This window comes from Megalopta genalis, chromosome 7 (assembly GCF_051020955.1).
Source record: "Megalopta genalis isolate 19385.01 chromosome 7, iyMegGena1_principal, whole genome shotgun sequence".
Classification (NCBI taxonomy): Eukaryota; Metazoa; Arthropoda; class Insecta; order Hymenoptera; family Halictidae; genus Megalopta; species Megalopta genalis.
The window spans coordinates 12,267,888-12,286,707 of record NC_135019.1 but is presented as its reverse complement, the minus strand read 5'-3'; the positions used below and the strand labels follow the sequence as shown (position 1 = coordinate 12,286,707).

General features: G+C 47.0%; 2 protein-coding genes across 25 annotated transcripts in view; both read left to right on the top strand.

Annotated features, from left to right (window-relative positions):
• The window catches only part of PIP5K59B (Phosphatidylinositol 4-phosphate 5-kinase 59B), a 72,625-nt gene extending 70,942 nt beyond the window's left edge, over window positions 1-1,683 (top strand). The window contains exon 18 of the mRNA XM_033472783.2: window positions 1,106-1,683. Coding sequence (XP_033328674.2) covers window positions 1,106-1,117 — 12 coding nt within the window. The 3' untranslated portion in view covers window positions 1,118-1,683. The remainder of the gene's footprint in view (window positions 1-1,105) is intronic.
• Window positions 1,684-6,878: 5,195 nt separating this feature from the next.
• Tm1 (tropomyosin 1) overlaps window positions 6,879-18,820 on the top strand; it is a 61,646-nt gene continuing 49,704 nt past the window's right edge. For 10 of the 24 annotated variants that reach the window (XM_076523830.1, XM_076523824.1, XM_076523826.1 and 7 more), the window contains exons 1-3: window positions 6,879-7,030; window positions 12,168-12,334; window positions 12,842-12,967. In XM_076523830.1, the coding sequence (XP_076379945.1) occupies window positions 12,221-12,334; window positions 12,842-12,967 (240 nt within the window). In that variant the 5' untranslated portion in view covers window positions 6,879-7,030; window positions 12,168-12,220. Of the gene's footprint in view, window positions 7,035-12,167; window positions 12,335-12,841; window positions 12,968-14,190; window positions 15,440-18,820 lie in introns of those variants that run through there. The other 14 variants (XM_076523822.1, XM_076523827.1, XM_076523823.1 and 11 more) reach the window with 13 other exon arrangements.

Sequence of the window (18,820 nt, the reverse complement as noted above, 5' to 3'; positions counted from 1 at the left end):
CTATTTAATCTCTGTTTCTTGCAATTTACGCAAACAATTGCAAATCCGCAGTCTGGCTCAACGTTAACGAGCGCATGCGATTACGCGAGTCATAACGAAGCGATGAAGTTACGCTCGAAGTTCTGGCGGCACAAGTGTTTGCACACTCCGAGAACTAATTGCTCCGTTAACGATTGTGCATCAAAGTTCTCACGGCACATGAACTCGACGAAAAATTGGACAGCTTGATTGCACGAGTTAGCAAGTCGAGCACGAAGCACCTTGCAAACTAGAAATTAGCTTATAGTATGTTCTCATGCGAAGAAGTTACGCTGCAGATTATTTCTCTGAGTCGACCGGTGATCGGAGAAAAAATTGTGTATCTATATTATTGTTTGTCAAAGTTCTCACGGCACATAAACTCGACGAAAAATTGGACAGCTTGATTGCACGAGTTAGCAAGTCGAGCACGAAGCACCTTGCAAACTAGAAACTAGCTTATAGTATGTTCTCATGCGAAGAAGTTACGCTGCAGATTATTTCTCTGAGTCGACCGGTGATCGGAGAAAAAATTGTGTATCTATATTATTGTTTGTCAAAGTTCTCACGGTATATAAACTTGACGAAAAATTGGACAGCTTGATTGCACGAGTTAGCAAGTCGAGCACGAAGCACCTTGCAAACTAGAAATTAGCTTATAGTATGTTCTCATGCGAAGAAGTTACGCTGCAGATTATTTCTCTGAGTCGACCGGTGATCGGAGAAAAAACTGTTTATCTACTTTATTGTTTGTCAAAGTTCTCACGGCACACAAACTCGACGAAAAATTGGACAGCTTGATTGCACGAGTTAGCAAGTCGAGCACGAAGCACCTCGCGAAGAAGAAACTAGCTTATAGTATGTTCTCATGCGAAGAAGTTACGCTGCGGATTATTTTTCCGAGTCGACCGGTGATCGGAGAAAAAATTGTGTATCTACTTTATTGCTCCATAAGGACGCCTGTTACCAGGAAAAACGGTGTAAAAATAGTCCGACGTAGTCCATAGATGATCAAAATTCCCGGAGACGCCCGAAGCATGCTTTTAAAGAAGCTTATCGATTATGCATCCGATTCTTCCTTTTTCAGTCGACGCGTTAGGCCTCGCCTGTGTTATTGCTGCGAACGCGTAAATTCCAGCGGAGAAATGAAAATTGTATGACAAAGTAGCGGCTAACGAAGGAGGTGACTCAACTTACTTATAAAGCCTGACGTCGATAAGTAGAATTAGGACAGAAGGTGGCCCGACCTCGCCGGTGCAATATATCCTGCATAAGGTAAGTACTAACTAAGGACACGGCGCGTATGTACACGTACGTATCGCTATATGTATAACGACGGGTGATGTTATAATAAGCAACCTAATTGCCCAAGGATGTCTGCCTTGTTAATTGCCGGGACGCCGAAATATTAGGTCGGCCGTATGCAAATCAGCTTTTTAACTTTCGAACAATCGATACTGGTTTCGCAAGTCCGCGAAAACGAAACTTTCCCCCTTCTTTCGGAAATGGACAAATTGTACCGCCGTTCGCTTCCTCGCCGCTATTTTTAGCCTTCTTATATTTTACAAATTTAATTAAGCAGCTATGAAATTCTTTTTTTTTGTAATTTTATAACTAATGGATAAATTTCCGTATATATTGAATAAATAAATAAATAAATGTAAAGCCTGTATTAATATTTCTTGATCCGATGTTTCGCCATTCTTTTGCAAACAGACTGAGGATCTTCTTCTTTTTAGTGCAAGCAATATTCCAGTTGAAAGAACTTTGTTTCGTTTAGATTCAATATATATATATATTTTACAAATTTAATTAAGCAGCTATGAAATTCTTTTTTTTGTAATTTTATAACTAATGGATAAATTCCTGTATGTATTCAATAAATAAATATAAATAAATGTAAAGCCTGTATTAATATTTCTTGATCCGATGTTTCGCCATTCTTTTGCAGACAGACTGAGAATCCATTTCTTTTTAGTGCGAGCAATATTCCAGTTGAAAGAACTGTTTTTCGTTTAGATTCAATATATATTTTACAAATTTAATTAAGCAGCTATGAAATTCTTGTTTTTGTAATTTTATAACTAATGGATAAATTTCTGTATGTATTCAATAAATAAATATAAATAAATGTAAAGCCTGTATTAATATTTCTTGATCCGATGTTTCGCCATTCTTTTGCAGACAGACTGAGAATCCATTTCTTTTTAGTGCGAGCAATATTCCAGTTGAAAGAACTGTTTTTCGTTTAGATTCCCGTTAGATCTGAAGCGTAAAGATCTACCGTTTAGTTATAATTTTTGAGTGCAGTAATCTGAGTAAATCATCGACAGGGCGATCGAATAATGCATTATTAACGAAAGCCTATCAATAGACTATTTAATGCGCACGCCAATCCTAATGCATGCTAAATTATTCCCTTTCGCGTTATGCTCCCAAGGGAAGCCGGCAGATCAAATTCCTCAAAGCAGCTTGATATCGCGAATGTTCATTATAAATTTTTAAAGAATACTGCGAGCCGGCAGGACCTCAGGTTTTACGGATTTATGACAATAATGGGCAATATTTATTAACTCAGGTCCATTATGTAGCTGTGTGTTATTCAGAGTCGATGTTTGTAAAACTGATCTTAGATTCGTCGACACTATTACCAGAATTTGTAATTACATAAACACGCTATGTGTGGTACAGGTATTAGTGCCTTTTTAAAAAAATTATTTCTTTTTAATTTCGTTATATATTTTAAAGAGCCCCCCAGTGAAATCCTAAAAATCCTCGTTATATACTTGTTATCAAAATTGTCAGTTTCGCAAATATCAAATGTATTTTTAACAAAAAATGTAACTTTCTAAAAAGGTATTAATACCTCTCCGACACATAGTGTACTAACCCTTTGCACTCGAGTGGTGACTCTGAGGCACCAATAAAATTTGTTGCGTCACGTTTTAAGATAATTTTTACACGAACAAAGTTCAGATCGAAAAAATTGTCAAGAGTGTGACTGTTGTGCGAGTCCCAAGAGTCATTTTCATATGCACAAAATATGCATTTTGTCATAAGATAGCTTCGAGTGCAAAGGGTTAATTCAATAAGCTGCAACATTGATTTATTCTCTGGCTCTACCAACAAATATAGACGATCGGCTCTGGAAATCACCAATGTAACCTAATCGAAGTTATCATTTTATTATAAACGAATATTTAACCCTAGAAAGATAACCATATGACAACGTACGTAAAAGATAACCATACGCTTCAGAGGCGCATGCTTTTCTAAGGCGTCAATTTTATACTAACAATGGATATTTATTTAAGTTAATCTAGTCATTTTAAAGGTTTGGCATTATTGTAAAAATAAAATGCATTTATATTATATTTTTTTATATTTTAAGTAATTTTAAACTTAAATCACTAGACCTCTATGAAAAATTAACAAAAATCAACAGTCTTCGCAGGCGCCTCTGCGACGTAGGTTATCTTTCTCGGGTTAAGAAAGAAATTCGTTATTCTAGTTTTGTATGTTCGATTGTTATTTTCTTACCCATTTATATTGCGCACAATAGGGCGCTATAGCCCGTCCAATAAATAAATATTTAACGAAGAGATTGAAATCTAATTAACGTACGAATGAAATTTCTAGTTATAAATTGAAGCGAATGTGCTAATAATTAATAAATGAATTGTTATGATCCGCGAAAGTCGCTCCGTGGCTGGCTCGCAGAGAAGATCGCAGATAGCGAAATCCTGCTCGGGTTCGTTCTAGTTTCCGAAGCTGCCTAGATCGGTGTTCACTGGCGGCGAGCATAACACAACACGCATCATATTCATTGACTGTTGGCCGGCGATCGGTATTTAAAAAGCGTGCTCGTAGACGCGCCGCGCTCCGGCCGGTACTTAAACAGACGGGTATAATATGAGTCAAGGCTGGCCAGGGGACCCTTACCTACTTTTTCCTTTTATGGTAGCGAATCGGACCCCGATGAACGTATGGGAGACGCGGCGACGACCGATCTTACGCAAAGGACTTCGCGCACGGACAAATTGCCGTGCGCGAAAATTTTATTGCCCCCCCGTACTCCCGTCGACAGGCAATCGCCGACGAACCGGCCGCTCATTACGGCCGATCCATAAATCATCGCCGTGTTGGAAGAGGACGAAGGCGTTGTCGAGAACTCTCGATCCGGCGCCTCGAAACGCAAACCTCTGCGTTTCGGAAGTCGCTCGAATTATTCGATAAGTCGCGAAATAATGGCGCAACCGAGCGCGGGCTAAAAGCGTTGGCCGACTCATTGCGAATTGACCATGACACGAGTTGACTCAAGGAGATCGAGTGGAGGTGCCTATAACCCCAATGCCAGAATTACCGCCGCCTAATATTAGGACTTTCCTGCTGGACACGCGTTCGCCGGTCCGTTAATGTGTCGTCATCGGTGTCATCCGTTCGATCGGGGAAACTTCCTGGTTCGCCGACTATCCTAGATCTATGAATGCTCGAATTGTTGCGAGCACATTTGAGATCACCGGCCCGTTCGAAGTTTGATCGATAGACTGTGGCTCTCTTTATGCAACGCGAAGTCGTTCGGAATCTATTTCGAGGAGACAGAAGCTACATAAGAATCGATCGTCTCAATAAATTAGATGCCCCGTCGGATCCGCGTCCAGGAAACTCGAGTTTCTTTCACGTCGAAATGTAAGCCGAACGTACCAAAATCGTGTACAAGGCAGCTAGAAAACAGTGTCGTTTTTCCGTTCGTTCGTTCGAATTTGATTCTCCGCGGCAGAAACGCAGTAGTCGCGGCGACCTTTTGCCATGAATCACCAACGTCCGCCTTTTATAGACCATTAATTATGATGGATCTTGCTCCCGCGATACTCTCTCGCGCCTTTTCGTTGTAATTTATTTATGAACCTGCTAGCTCGAACGTGTCATTAGTCGCTTTAGCGATTGTTGGGACGCCGGTACGGATGATCATTCGCCCGATAAGTGCAACGGCGACCTTGCGTCCGCGTGACTTTGACTTTGCCGGAAACTAGATCAAGGAATCGCCGGTGCGATCTCGGATGAATCTTTTTCTTCGCCGCGCGAAACTATTCACTTTCCCTATCGAATTGCAGTGCCGCCCCCCCCTCCCCTCCCACCGTTCGATACTCGATCTCGGCCTGGATCCACTTCCACTCGATTTAATTGCTTGCAATCGAGGCGGCTTCGGTCGAATCTCAATTCTGTGGAACAATAATTAGTAGATTGCGGTTTTTATGCATTTACAGCGAAAACGGAGAAATACAGAACAGCGACTACGTAAGAAAAATTTTAGCGAACATTAGCAGTATTTTCAATTTATTGATACTGTTAAAAGAAGTGACACATTTGTATTTAACTTTTGTTTCGTACGATCAACTTAGTCGATTTTTATTTTGCATTAAGATACGTAGTCCGATAATTACACTCGTCCGAATCAATGAAGAGCACCGAACGCAAGCCTCTGAAAATTCCGACGTTCGTCACATTTTGTGCGGATTCGCAGAACCAGCTGTTTTATTTTATATATCTTTGTTCTATTTTCAAAACTAACGACAAGATTTTGACAACGAGTACAGTAATGTCTCCCTAATCGACGCTCAGATTGTCCACAAAAATGGACAATTTTGGAAAAGGAGATACGATTGTTCGAGCCTTGTGGCTCGTTTTCTCTGGCTATCGATTGTCAACAACTATAAAAACGAGTTGCAAAGTTCGAACAATCGTATCTGCTCTTCCCGAATTGTCCATTTTTGTGCGCAATCTGAGCGTCACTAAGGGAGACATTACTGCATATAACGAGGATATTTAGTATCTCAGTGGGGTTTATTCTCAAACACATAACAAAATCGTTGTGGAAGTAAATGTTTACAAAGGTATTAATACGCGTCCCGCATATATGCCGCATACATCATTGGTCAGTGTTTTTCGTTAATAACTCGTAAAGAAAGCCGCAGATTGCATTTTCGCAGAGGAAAAAGTTACTTAAAACAACCTCAGCTACCCCACGTTTCCGTATTGCGAGACATTTTTGGGACAGCCTGTATAACGCGTCACCGTTCCTTCAACGATATAATCACCATTCTCAGCAATCCTATCGACGACGATCCGGCACTACTCGAACCGATAGCACTTGTTATCAGAACTTCTGCGATCTCACGTACAAGCTGTAGTCCAGCTCGGCGAGCCGATTTCTTACGGTCGCATCGATCCGATTCTCGGGGTCTCGATCGATTTCCATTGCCACCGTCGATGCTCGGCGAAGGGTGAACGCCTCGGTCAGAGTCCCCGAGCAACACCGGCTCCTCCGCGCCTCGAGAGATCCTCTATTTTGCGCATGGATCTCGAATCCTGTTTGCCGGCGAGCATTCCGCATCCCTTACCGCCGCGCCGAGCCGCGCCGCGTTGCGCCGGTATCGCTCGAAAGATCAGCCCATAAAAGCTCGACCGGCTTCGACGTCTAACCGAGGCAGCATCATCATCCCGCGGCATCGGAAGCAGCTCTATTGTCTCCGCGGCCCGGTGTCTCCCTTTTCGCGACACCGCGGTGGCCTCTCCAGAACATCGAAAAATAGAGCCCGGAGGAGGAACGACGCTCGCTCGCTCGCTCGCTCGCTCGGGTCGCCGATTCTAAAGATAAATATCCGCGGCGGTGTACGTTTTCACAGGCCCGTACGTAGGAAAATCGTGCCGGGGGGGGCTCTCTCGGCAAAGATAGAGAGCGAGCGAGAGAGATAGAGACTCGGGGAGCGAAAGAGAGAGAGAGAAAGAGTGCGAGAGAAAGAGAGAGAAAGAGAGAGAGGGGGGCAGCCGACGGGAGAGAGGATCGCGTCCTCCCGCGACGTCATCCTCGTCTTTTACGATCACGAAGAGAAGCCCGCGAGAAAAGGTGGGAGCCCCGAACCGTGTAGCCGTAGCTTTCAGCGGCCAGTCGAGACTTAGCCTGCGAGTCAGACGCATCCCCGGACGACGAACGAACCTGAGCACTTGCCCCGTGAGTAAGCATGTGCATATCTTTCTTTTTCGTCTCATCTGTCTCGGTCGCCGTCGCCGTCGCCGTCGCGCCCCGCGGTCCCGCGACCTCCCGACGTGGTTCCCCGGTTTCTCGTCCTCTCCTCGGTCAGCTCCTCTTGTCCCCCATGGGACGCCATACACGACTTCCTACGGCGAGTTCTTCAAGAGTGAGTGAAGGAAAGTGACGTGAGGAGGAGAGACGTGGTTTTTTGCCGCGGCCGCGAGGAGAGTGAGCAGATCCCGGAGGATCTTCAGGGAGTCGGGATTCTAGAGGTGACCAAGTCGAATTCGGGTCCGCAGGTACAGAGGTTTCTGTGTCTATTTCGAGAGGGTCGACTGTGTGCACGGTACGAGGCACCTTCTTCCTTTTTCTCGTGATCAACCGCCCTGGTTCGGTGTTCATTGTATTTCGCACGGGGAATCGGTTGGTCGCGACGCGACCTCGTCTGCGAATTTCGTGCATCGTTTCGCGCTTGCGTAAAACCGGCACCGCCGGAAAACTGTGACTCATGAGAAATTTCTGGCGTTCACCGCCTGTGTCAACACCGTACCGATCTCCTTTCGACGCAGGAATTCCTGCGAACTGGGTGCCGACTGATAACCGATTCGCGAAACAGCGCGCCGCGGACGGTCGCGCTTTCGTTCGACGGAATAATCGCAGAGGCTTAATCGCAGCTGACGATAGAACACTAGCATAGATCTTATCTGGTTTCAAAGTGTCGTACTATGTTTAAGCGGTTGCAAGAGCGGTGCGAAATTTCGCCGATCGTTCCGTTTGTTATCCGTTAAATAAGCCCAGAGACGGGCGGAGTTCTCGAGTTGGTTAAATTTTTGGCGATTCCCGGCGCTCGATACGCCGAGGACAGTCGCGTTCCGTCGTCGCGGCGCGTGGGTTGCACGCTCGAAAGAATAGAAATTGCCGCGAAACGTAGGAGCAAGGGTTTGAAACGCTCCTCGAAGCGTAACTAGACACCGATCCGCGGGCAGAAACCAAGATCAGCCTCGCCTAACCCGAAAAGGTTCGGCGGCGGGCGACTAGCGACGATTCCACCCTCTCCTCTCGCGGGTAAAAATAACCCTCTCCGGCGATACGCGCGGCTTTTAGGACCCGTCCGCTCCGCCGCTTATTTTTTATGTAACGCTATTTCGATCGAGCGCTGTCGATGCTCTTCTAGACGAGACCGATGCTCGTCGCCCCCCGACTCCCACTTCGAGGGACAAGGGACTTTGACCTCCATTTTGATCCGACATGTACGTGGGAACTTCGTCGGCAATCGGTTCGATTCCCGATTTCGAAACGCGACGGTACTCGTGACCTCCATTTTCGACTATCTTTAAACCTCCTACGATGCTTCGTTTCCCCCATTATTCGGAATCAGTCCGGCTCCCATGGAAACATCGGTGACCTCCATTTTGGACCGCGTTTCGGTCCCTTCGACGCGATCGATCTTGATTTTAATCCTCCGAACAGGTAATTTTTCGATTGCGAACGCTCGTGAATGTACAATGCGAGTCAAACATTGCACCGCAATCGATGGAAATACGCTTATAGTTCAAAGAATCGTCCCTCGAAACAGCCATTGACCGATTGCGCTCCATTTTGGGGACTATTTCGTTGGCAAATTCTATGGCGATTGCTACTGTCTTCGATAATATTGCGTCTGTTAGACCGCGTTTCGGTCCCTTCGACGCAATCAATTTCGATTTTAATCCTCCGAACAGATAATTTTTCGATTGCGAACGCTCATGAATATACAATGCGAGTCAAACATTGCACCGCAATCGATGGAAATACGCTTATAGTTCAAAGAATCGTCCCTCAAAGCAGCCCTCGACCGATTGCGTTCCATTTTGGAGACTATTTCATTGGCAAATTCTATAGCGATTGCTACCCTCTTCGATAATTTTGCGTTTGCTAGACCGCGTTTCGGTCCCTTCGACGCAATCAATTTCGATTTTAATCCTCCGAACAGGTAATTTTTCGATTGTGAACGCTCGTGAATGTACAATGCGAGTCAAACATTGCACCGCAATCGATGAAATTACGCTTATAGTTCAAAGAATCGTCCCTCGAAACAGCCCTTGACCGATTGCGCTCCATTTTGGAGACTATTTCGTTGGCAAATTCTATAGCGATTGCTACCGTCTTCGATAATTTTGCGTTTGCTAGACCGCGTTTCGGTCCCTTCGACGCAATCAATTTCGATTTTAATCCTCCGAACAGGTAATTTTTCGATTGTGAACGCTCGTGAATATACAATGCGAGTCAAACATTGCACCGCAATCGATGGAAATACGCTTATAGTTCAAAGAATCGTCCCTCAAAGCAGCCCTCGACCGATTGCGTTCCATTTTGGAGACTACAATAATGTCTCTCCAATTGACGCTCAAATTGTGCACAAAACTGGACGATTTTGGAAGAGGAGATACGATTATTCGAGCCTTGTGGCTCGTTTCTTTATGGTTATCGATTGTCCACAACTATAAAAACGAGCTGCAAGACTCGTGCGATTGTGTCTCCTCTTCCCAAATTGTCCATTTTTGTGTACAATCTGAGCGTCAATTAGGGAGACATTACTGCATTTCGCTGGAAAATTCTATGGTGATTGCAACTGTCTTCGATAATTTTGCGTCTGCTAAAGGATATCGATCCAAGGATCGATACAAGCCTTCGAGTTCAGTTCGCAAGAAATTCCGAGCAACTTCCTCAATTTTCTCTTTGTCTACCGTCGCATGATCGTATAAAGCTTTTAGGAAGACAACGAAAAGACATTTTCAGTCAAAAGTTCAAAGGACACCCGACTTCTTCTAGAACCTCGTCTCTCAAATCGTGAAATCTCAAGGTTATTATTTAATCTCACCGACAATTGATATCACAAAAGACCTCGGTTTCGCAAACGAGGATTTACTAGTGAGATCATCGCGTCTAGAATTTCGGGATCATCCAATCACATTGGAAGACCGTTTTCCTCTCCCTTACTGCTTACCCAGCATCTCTGATTACCAGCGAGCACGGGAATCGCGCACGTTCGCTCACATGGATACCGATGACGCGGCTACAGGGATCTACGCTACCTCGCAGTGGCGTAGATTCAATGATCGGTGTCCAACCACCCCATGGAGTCTACAGTTTGCTGCGTGAGAACGTGATAACCCGAAATCTACTTAACACTAATCCTACCGCGATCAAAGTGACCGCTTTTTTACTCTGCAATTCTGCAAAGTTTCGAAACTGCTTCGTGGAAAATGCTTGAATAAGTTACATTATTGGAGCAAGTTTTATAATGAAAACTTTACAAAATCTAAATCAATTCGGTCTTCTCACTTTTGTGAAGCAGTACACGCCAGTTAGTATTACTGCTTGGTAGGTTTAGTGTTAATCAAGGGCCCTTAACCGTCGATGCTGAATTCCTAAAAATTGTTGAACTATCATTGTTACTCATTCTATTTGAAAACCCTCGGTTCCTTCGAGTTCAATCCTTCTGCAGTGCTCGGTCAATACAGTTTGCCAATTAAGCTGTTATAAAATCAAGCGCCGAGTGAGTAAATTAGGGTAGTGGAGCCGGTTACTCTGACATAATGAACTTTATACTTATCGAACATATTGTTCTATTTCGTTTATTCTCGAGTAAACAAATCGAACGTGTCTCATTCGACAAATATTTAGCGAATCATGCCCGAAATCAAGCCTAAAGCACAGCCATCGGCCAGCCCACAGTAACCGGCTCCGCCACCCTAAGCGACTTCTGCAGTGCTCGGTCAATATAGTTTGCCAATTAAATTGCTATAAAATCAAGCACCGAGTAGGTGAATTAGGGTAATGAAGCCTAATAACTCTGACATAATAAACGTTATACTTATCGAACATATTGTTCTATTTGGTTTATCCTCGAGTAAACAAATCGAACGTGTCTCATTCGACAAATATTTAGCGAATCATGCCCGAAATCAAGCCTAAAGCACGATCATCGGCCAGCCCACAGTAACCGGCTCCGCCGGCCTAGGCGGCTAACAATAAAATTTGGCAAAATTCGCCGGCGCCCGGCGTCGAACAAGGAATTCCAGCGTCTCCAGTGTCCGCATAGTTGTCCAGCGAGAATTAAGTTACAGCATGTTGTTCGTTTTGCGGCGGAACCCTCGCGAAACGTGTCCGCCGTGGGCACTCCGGCGAAAGTGTCCAACCAGTCCCGAATAAAACCGTTTCAATCCGAGCGGCAGGAACCTTGAAAATCGTGCGGGACGAAGTCGGTTATCGGGAACGGTGCGCGAGAGATTCGTCGTCGACGTTCAGGACCGGCGCGAGGAATGTTTCCACGAAGAGAATTAACCCGTTGGTCGGTGCGGTGCTCCCAGTTCTGGTTCGCGAGAGCGTTTCACCGCGCGGTATCTCGCCGCGCCGCGCCGCGCCGGAGCGGAGAGAGAGAAACGAGCGCATAAAATGCGAACGGTGCAGCCCGCGAAGGATCCTCTCGTCCCGAGCCGTGTTCGTTCGTCCTGGAGGATCGCATACCTGAGCCGCTGACGTCACACGGCTCTAGTGGAAGAAGGACGGCGGCGCGCTCGCGCGAGCGCGACCACGGCAGCGCGAGAGATACCGAAGACGTTTGATTTCATATGTAGACACGAACACGGGTACAGAGCCCGGGCCTTCTTGAGCAAGAACCTGCCTCTATAAATAGGATATCCGGTCGTCCGCTAATTATACTTCGATGCATGCTGTCCGCCGAACGGCGGACGCGCGCGAATCTCGGCCGATCCCAGAAATTTCCACGGCAATTATCGCGCGACACGGAGCCGCGGGTCCGCGGAAACTAGACGAGACAGCCGGTGCGCGGGGCGCAGGGCCGGCGTGGGGGGAATAAAATGAGCAATTAAGACGAGTCGCGCCGTTAATTGCGGCCGCGCGCGCGCGCGTATTGTCTCTCATCGCGGTCGTTGAAATCACCGACGCGGCGGCCCGACGATGAACGCGCCGCTGGATTCCTTGGGAATCGATCCTTCCGACGACGGCGTCGCCGCGAGGAGCCACGGGACGATGATTAAAAAGTACAATCGTTCTATGCAGGATGATGGCTGACGGACGTGAAGCTAACGGCCGGCTATCTTCGTGTTTCTAGGTATCCCCCGTTTTTTTTCTCTCGTGAACGAGTAGCGAAACAACACCGGCAACATGGACGCGATCAAGAAGAAGATGCAGGGAATGAAGCTGGAGAAGGACAACGCGATGGATCGCGCGTTGCTCTGCGAACAGCAGGCTCGCGACGCGAACGCGAGGGCCGAAAAGGTAAAATTCCAGAGAAAAGTCTCGGAGAGACCTTGGCGCAAGAACCAGCTGGCGGGTCCAGTTTTTAGGGAAATTACACCTGTCGAGGATTTCGCGCGGCATCGTGCGCCTCGGCAATTTTGCGCCAGGGTCCTCCGTACGATCGGGTTCTTTCGCTTATCTTTAGACGCGAGTAGAATTCAGGCTTCGCGGTGGGACGCGGAAGGGTAGGTCGCGCGGTATAAATAAAAAAATAGTAATTCGATATACGCGGGAGCTCCCGAAATTGTCTGTTTACATTTCCACGTGACGGAAATAGCGATGAAATAATCGCGTCGTGATAAAAATGCAATATAGGCTTGGCGGCCGTTCAAGAATTTCAATTATAGATCTGGAACTTTCGCGTTCTCTGCTTTTGCTGCTGCCTGCGATGTTCGTCGCGTTGTATTTTTCCGTTTCTCGTAAATCGCGATCGATCTCTTTGTACCGCAACTACGGAGACTGATTTGAGTGTTTGATGTTGGAAAGGCTGAGGAAGAGGCGCGTGCTCTCCAAAAGAAGATCCAGACCATTGAAAATGAACTCGATCAGACCCAAGAAGCCCTCATGCAGGTCAATGCTAAATTGGAGGAGAAGGACAAGGCTCTGCAGAATGTAAGTACATTGAAAATATCAATTGTCATCGTCGGTCAACGATTATTCGTACATAGAATGCAGAGGTTTATGCACTCGTTCGCGGTGTCCTGAAAATTTTAATAGAAGCTCACGAAACATATTCTCTTCTTTTCGCGGGTCACTGTCTCAAATCGCAGCTGCATAAACACTCGCAGTCTATTTCTAACGTACAAATTCGAATAAAAAGTTTATTACTCTTGCAATTGTTGCTTAGAAATGTGTAATTTCGGTACAGAACGTGAAGACTTTGAGAATCAAGCTTATAACTCACAAATGTGCAATCGGTGATGCATAGAAAGAAGTTCATGTTCAGATAACGATCAATCATCGATTGTCTGTGGATATCGATAAGATAGACAATCTTTCAAGATGCCTCGTTTTAACACCATTGAAATCGGATGAGCAATCTTCATTTCATTTTTCCTAGCTCTTCCACACGTGAAAATCAATGTTCATTAAGATCTATTAACCCTTTGCAGTCGAACGGCGACTCTAAGGCGCCACTGAAAATTCCTACATCATTCTTCAGTATAATTCTTGCATTATTAAATTTATCTATATTCAATAAATCGTTTCAAGTGCAAAAAGCTGCATGAACAAATAAGCTTAACGTTATATGCACAACAGGAAAATAATTATTAAAAGTAGAAATACTATAGGTCAGAAGTACTGTCTTGGTTTTGACGTTAAAATAACTTCGACTGCAAAGGGTTAAACAAACGAGGCTCTATCTGAGTCTTCGTTTGAACTTAAAGCATAAGTTATACAAAAATCCTAAAAATTTGACAGCAGCCTACACGAAAGACCCTTCGAAACAGGATTAAAAGATAGCTGAAAATATCGGGCACAGGAAAAACGCAGGAACACATGCTTCGAACAACTTTTTACCCGCTTGCAAACTGTATAGCATCGCGTTCGAAATTCGAACGTTTGAAAAGCGCGCGAGCCGTCCAGTGATTAGTTACCGACGGCGAAGTGGCGCGCTTCGATTGGCAGATGTCGCCTCGATGGCGCGCAGCCGCCTCGGGTCGAAATAGAGCGGGTTCGCGGCGATGTGGAGGACCAGTCGAGCGTTAGTACGCGGAGCCGCCGTTTCGTAGTTTGGGCGGCGCTCGCCGAAGGTTTTCGGCCGGTTTAATGGTGGTGGTGGCGGCGGCGCGGGTGGAGGGGGTAACCTGGATCCGCGGATAGCACGGTAGAGAGAGAGAGAAAGAACTATAGAAAGCAGGATAGAAATCGGAGCAGGACGGTGCAGGGAGAGGAGACCAGCGTGCTGCTCTCGTGCATGCGTTCGTCCGTACGACGTACGGTGCGGTGTGCGTGCATGCGACGCCGAGCGAGGGAGCGAGCGAGAGAGAGAGAGATAGAGAAAGCAAGAGCGAGACCCTGAAAGGCGGAGTGGGAGGATAAGACCGGCGGGAGGGGGCGACGGTACGTTGCGCGGAGAGAGAGGGAGACACGAGTTGCGAGATAGAAGGACGTATGCGTGGCGCGGTGAGAAACGTGTTACGAACAGTGACAGACAAGATGGCGGTGTGCCTTGTGCGGTGGTAGTAACAGTGGTGCGTGTGGCACGTTGAGAGAAAAAGAATAACACGACAGCACGGTGCAAGGAAAGGGGTTGGAAAAGGGTTGGCAGCTGGATAACGTGGTATGGAGCCAGCTTTTGCGTCGACCACGAGACGTCGCGGTCATCAGCATCATCCGCGACACGCTACGCGCCGACGTCTCGACGCCTCCAGCAGAGGACCCGCGCAGTGTGGCCCTGCTGGCACCGTTGAAAACACGGGGACCGGTGTCGACGAGACGTCGTCCGGATCGGCACCGGCCAGGCTCGACGAGAAGAGCTGTGCCACCGACAACAAGGACTCCGTCAACCCGCAACCGGTGACACGAGCGGTTACCGTCGGCGCGAGGTGGCTCCGTAACCCCACGGCGACGGTGCCGACGGCCGCCAAAGAGACGACACCGGCCAGCAAGGACTCGGACATCCGACAGAGGCTCGCGCAGTGTAGCCCGGATGCCAAGAACGAACGACACGAACGGCCGTCCTACGGGCGCAGGAAGCACGAGGTCCAGAGCTTCGACAGCTTCGAGGCGTACCTGGACAAGTCCCGTAAAATCTCGCATGGCGAGGACACGTCCGACGACGAGCTCCTCGAGCATAGGAGCAAAGAGACATCGCCGGAGCCTGAGCACGCGGTCGCGAGGGCTCGCGGCGACGGGAACTCCGACGACGACGAGGATCCCGAGCTTGTCGAGCTGGCCAAGCTGAGATGCCCGAGCGAGAGGGCCGAGGTGCAGGCCGAGAAAGAAGCCAGAAGACGAAAGCGATGCGCCGACTATCCCGGGCTCGCGTTCGGCTCGTCCATATTCTCCAGCGAAACGATGATTATGTTCCGGCTGATTAAGAACGAACTGCAGAACACTTTGGGCAACCAGCTGAAACGGGTCAGTATCGCATGATGCGGCCGGTATGTAGACGCCTCGCGTGGGAAGGTCACCGCGTGACGTGACCTTGACGGACCCGTGACGTCGGATAGCTCAGGGGTCATTCGGCGGTTGATAACGGGCCGAGTCATCGGTTAAAGTCCTGCTTTCTCTCTCTCGCCCCCACTCTCTCTCTCTCGTTCTCTTTTCTCTCTGCGCCGTTATTTGTAGGTCACATCGTTATTTCTATTGTCATCTCGGAACACGATTTATCCACGTTCTCGAAACTCTAAAGGGAGCGAGCAGAAACACGGCCAGGTTAGATGATCCAGCGGTTAGCCGCCGAGACGTTACCAAGAACCGTTTATGTACTCGGTACGATCGCTGTAATTAATACCGTTGTTGTCGTTGCATATCGCTCGCTTTAAAATAAGCTTGTTGCACGATCGACCAGAAATATCGGCGACCTCGAGACTGATTAGAGAAAGTCCGATCGCGGGACTCCCCGCCGGCTGAAAATCGAAATCGCGGCATGAATAATACACGCCGGCTGTCGCGCGATATCCTGCAATAATAATTAAAGAGGCCATTAGGAGCGCCGCGAGCGGCAATGGACTTCGCATAGTCGGTCTTAACGACGCACGATCGCCCGACAAAGAACACTTATTGTTAGGGTTAGCGGACGGGGACAATGGGTTAAGCGTGATTCTCGCGCCCGGCACGACAAACGGTATTCTTACACGTATATAGCCGGCCAGACGATTTATGGATCGAATATCCCTCCTGATTGTTAACCGGGCACGTCGGGGTCGACGTGACTCGGCCGTGTGTGTTTTCACTGTTTCATTTTTGGAACGCGGCCCCACCTTTCGCTAAACACGACGCGCCGCTCGGGTGCAACGCTACCAAACTTGGCGGTATTATCAGTTCCCCGAAGCGGTACACTTCGGCGCAAAAGTATCCCGACTTCGTAATCCCCCGTGTAAGCGAGGATTGCTTTCGCGGGAATGATAAATGGCGTTTCAGAGATGTTCGAAATTTACACGGAGAAATAAAAAGTCGTTCGCAACGGCGCGTCTAAGCGCGTCGAAAATGGCTGCTTAGCGCTCGTGTGGCCGTCGCGGTCGCTTCCACGGACAGGATTCCTCCGTAGTCGTTAAAATGCAGTTTCGTAACAGAAGGGGAACGCTGAGAAAGATACAGAAGCGTTCCCGTGAATCGTTCCGGGTGCAAGACTTTCTTTTGGCTCGAAAGCTGGTCGAAATCCTTGTGTAAACCAAACAGCCGAGAGCGGCCGTCAACATTCTAAAAATACGTGGCGGCCGTGCACGGATCCAGCAGCCTTTTATTCGGCACTTCGACGAGAGGGCATTGCGTAAGCAACGCTCCGGAACGCGCGCGCTCCCACAAATCCGGCTCGTTACAAACGTGTGTCGTTAGCGGCGGTTCAAACCCGGCGGCGTGTCGCGGTATAATAAAACGTTGTTGCAAAACGTCCGTTCCGTATTTGTCACGAATTTGGAACGCGCCCCGTATAGCACGCCCGTCGACGACCTTTGGAACGCCGATCCGGTTCCCTCGGATCTTATCTGCGACGTTCGTAACAACGCATTCCGCGATTTCGCGCAAACCTGCTGCCATCTGTGCCCGCATTGTTCGCTCGCCGCCGTCCGCAGGGATTCTCATGTTGAATTCGATTGAAATTCAAATGGATCGTCCTCGATTCGACTCGACTCGACGCCACTTTTGACAGCGTTCGAATTCGAGGTTGGATCGCGCAATGCCAGATGGCGTTACCGTGACGAAAAGCGTGTGCATCGGGTCGAGTGCGCATGGTCCTTGGTAATTCAAAATTTAAATATAGTCGCTTAGCGATAACTCTTCGGTGACTGAAGCCGTTTGGAAACATATAGCGAGGGATATATAAGTTTTTGTTACAACGAAGTGTTATAGAAACGAGAGGTGCTCCAGTGAGAAATGAAATCTGACTGACCCTGGTGAATAATAAAATTGAAACCTTGTCCTTGGCGAATGTTAATCATAAAATGTCCAACTTGTTTCTCTACATGGAGTTATTAAGTCGAACGTATGGGTCCGATCTATCGATTTAGCAAATACAATTCCGTTTATTTCGAACGATTCTCCAGTAGAAATTCTTCCACCCTTCACTAGACGATTTATAAACGAACACCGACGACTCTCGAATATTGCAACGCTGACGTCACGATTTCATTCAACGTCGCCAGTTATCAACGGAATGAAATGGTCGTGTCACTTTTAATTTCCGTTTACACGGCGCGATCGTAGATGGCGCGTGCATGTATTTTGTACCGTTACAATCGGCAGCAGCAACCAGAACCGGTCGAATGATTCCAGACCAACATTTTGATCATCGTTATTGAACATCGAAACATCAAAACAAACGATGCTCCTGAAAGTAAACGTCGGGTCTGTCCCCATTTTCATTCGATTCAATACAAAACGCGGCCGACGCCGTTAAAGAACAATCAGCATTTGAAACGTAAACGGTATATACATACATATAGGTGCAATCCAATCACCATATGGAGTTTCGTGTCGCACGGAACGGCACGGGTTATACATTTCTATGTCGAGAATATTGCGAATATCTGTTTATATATAATATAATATATATTATATTATATAATATATTATTATAATATTATTATTATAATATTATTATTATATTATTATAATATAATATATATTATATATAATATATAATATCTGTTTTATCCGAATTTACATAATTTTTCCACGCCGCGATTCACGACAAATAAAAACATCGATCGGAACAATTATGACTAAAATAAATAAAATGCAAATTGATGTTCTTACGATTAGAAAAATAAGGAACGAGATAACGTGTCCGCGATAACGCCGCTCCGCAGACAATAAGCCACAGATAAGAACCGTTCTTGTTCTCGTTCGAACGATGTTTGCACGTTGAATATTTAAATTGTCGAGAGAATCGCCGAGCGTGCCATAATTTTAGCTAAATTACATTTCATTCGAATTCCCATCGCTTTCAGCGCCGCGATGTAAAACCAGTTCCAATCGATACGGTAGAACGTAACGCGAAAATGGTAATGGGGCTACGCGAGTGGCCCTTTCGAAAAGCGTGTCGCTTCCATATTTTCTCGTACAATCGAAGGAAAGCGATCGGATCGGCGTCGATATCCTCTCGTCCGGAGATGCGGCGACCCTCGAAGCGGATGGAAAACCAGGATGACGATGCGTCGAAACAACGCAGGGATTGTTGTCGAGCGTCCATTCGAATGGTTGGGCGCGCTCGGGACGGGCGCGGTATTTCCGGGGCTTTGCGCGCGACGACACGTCGATCGGCGTAATGATACTCGGCGTGCGGCGTCGCGATTTGCG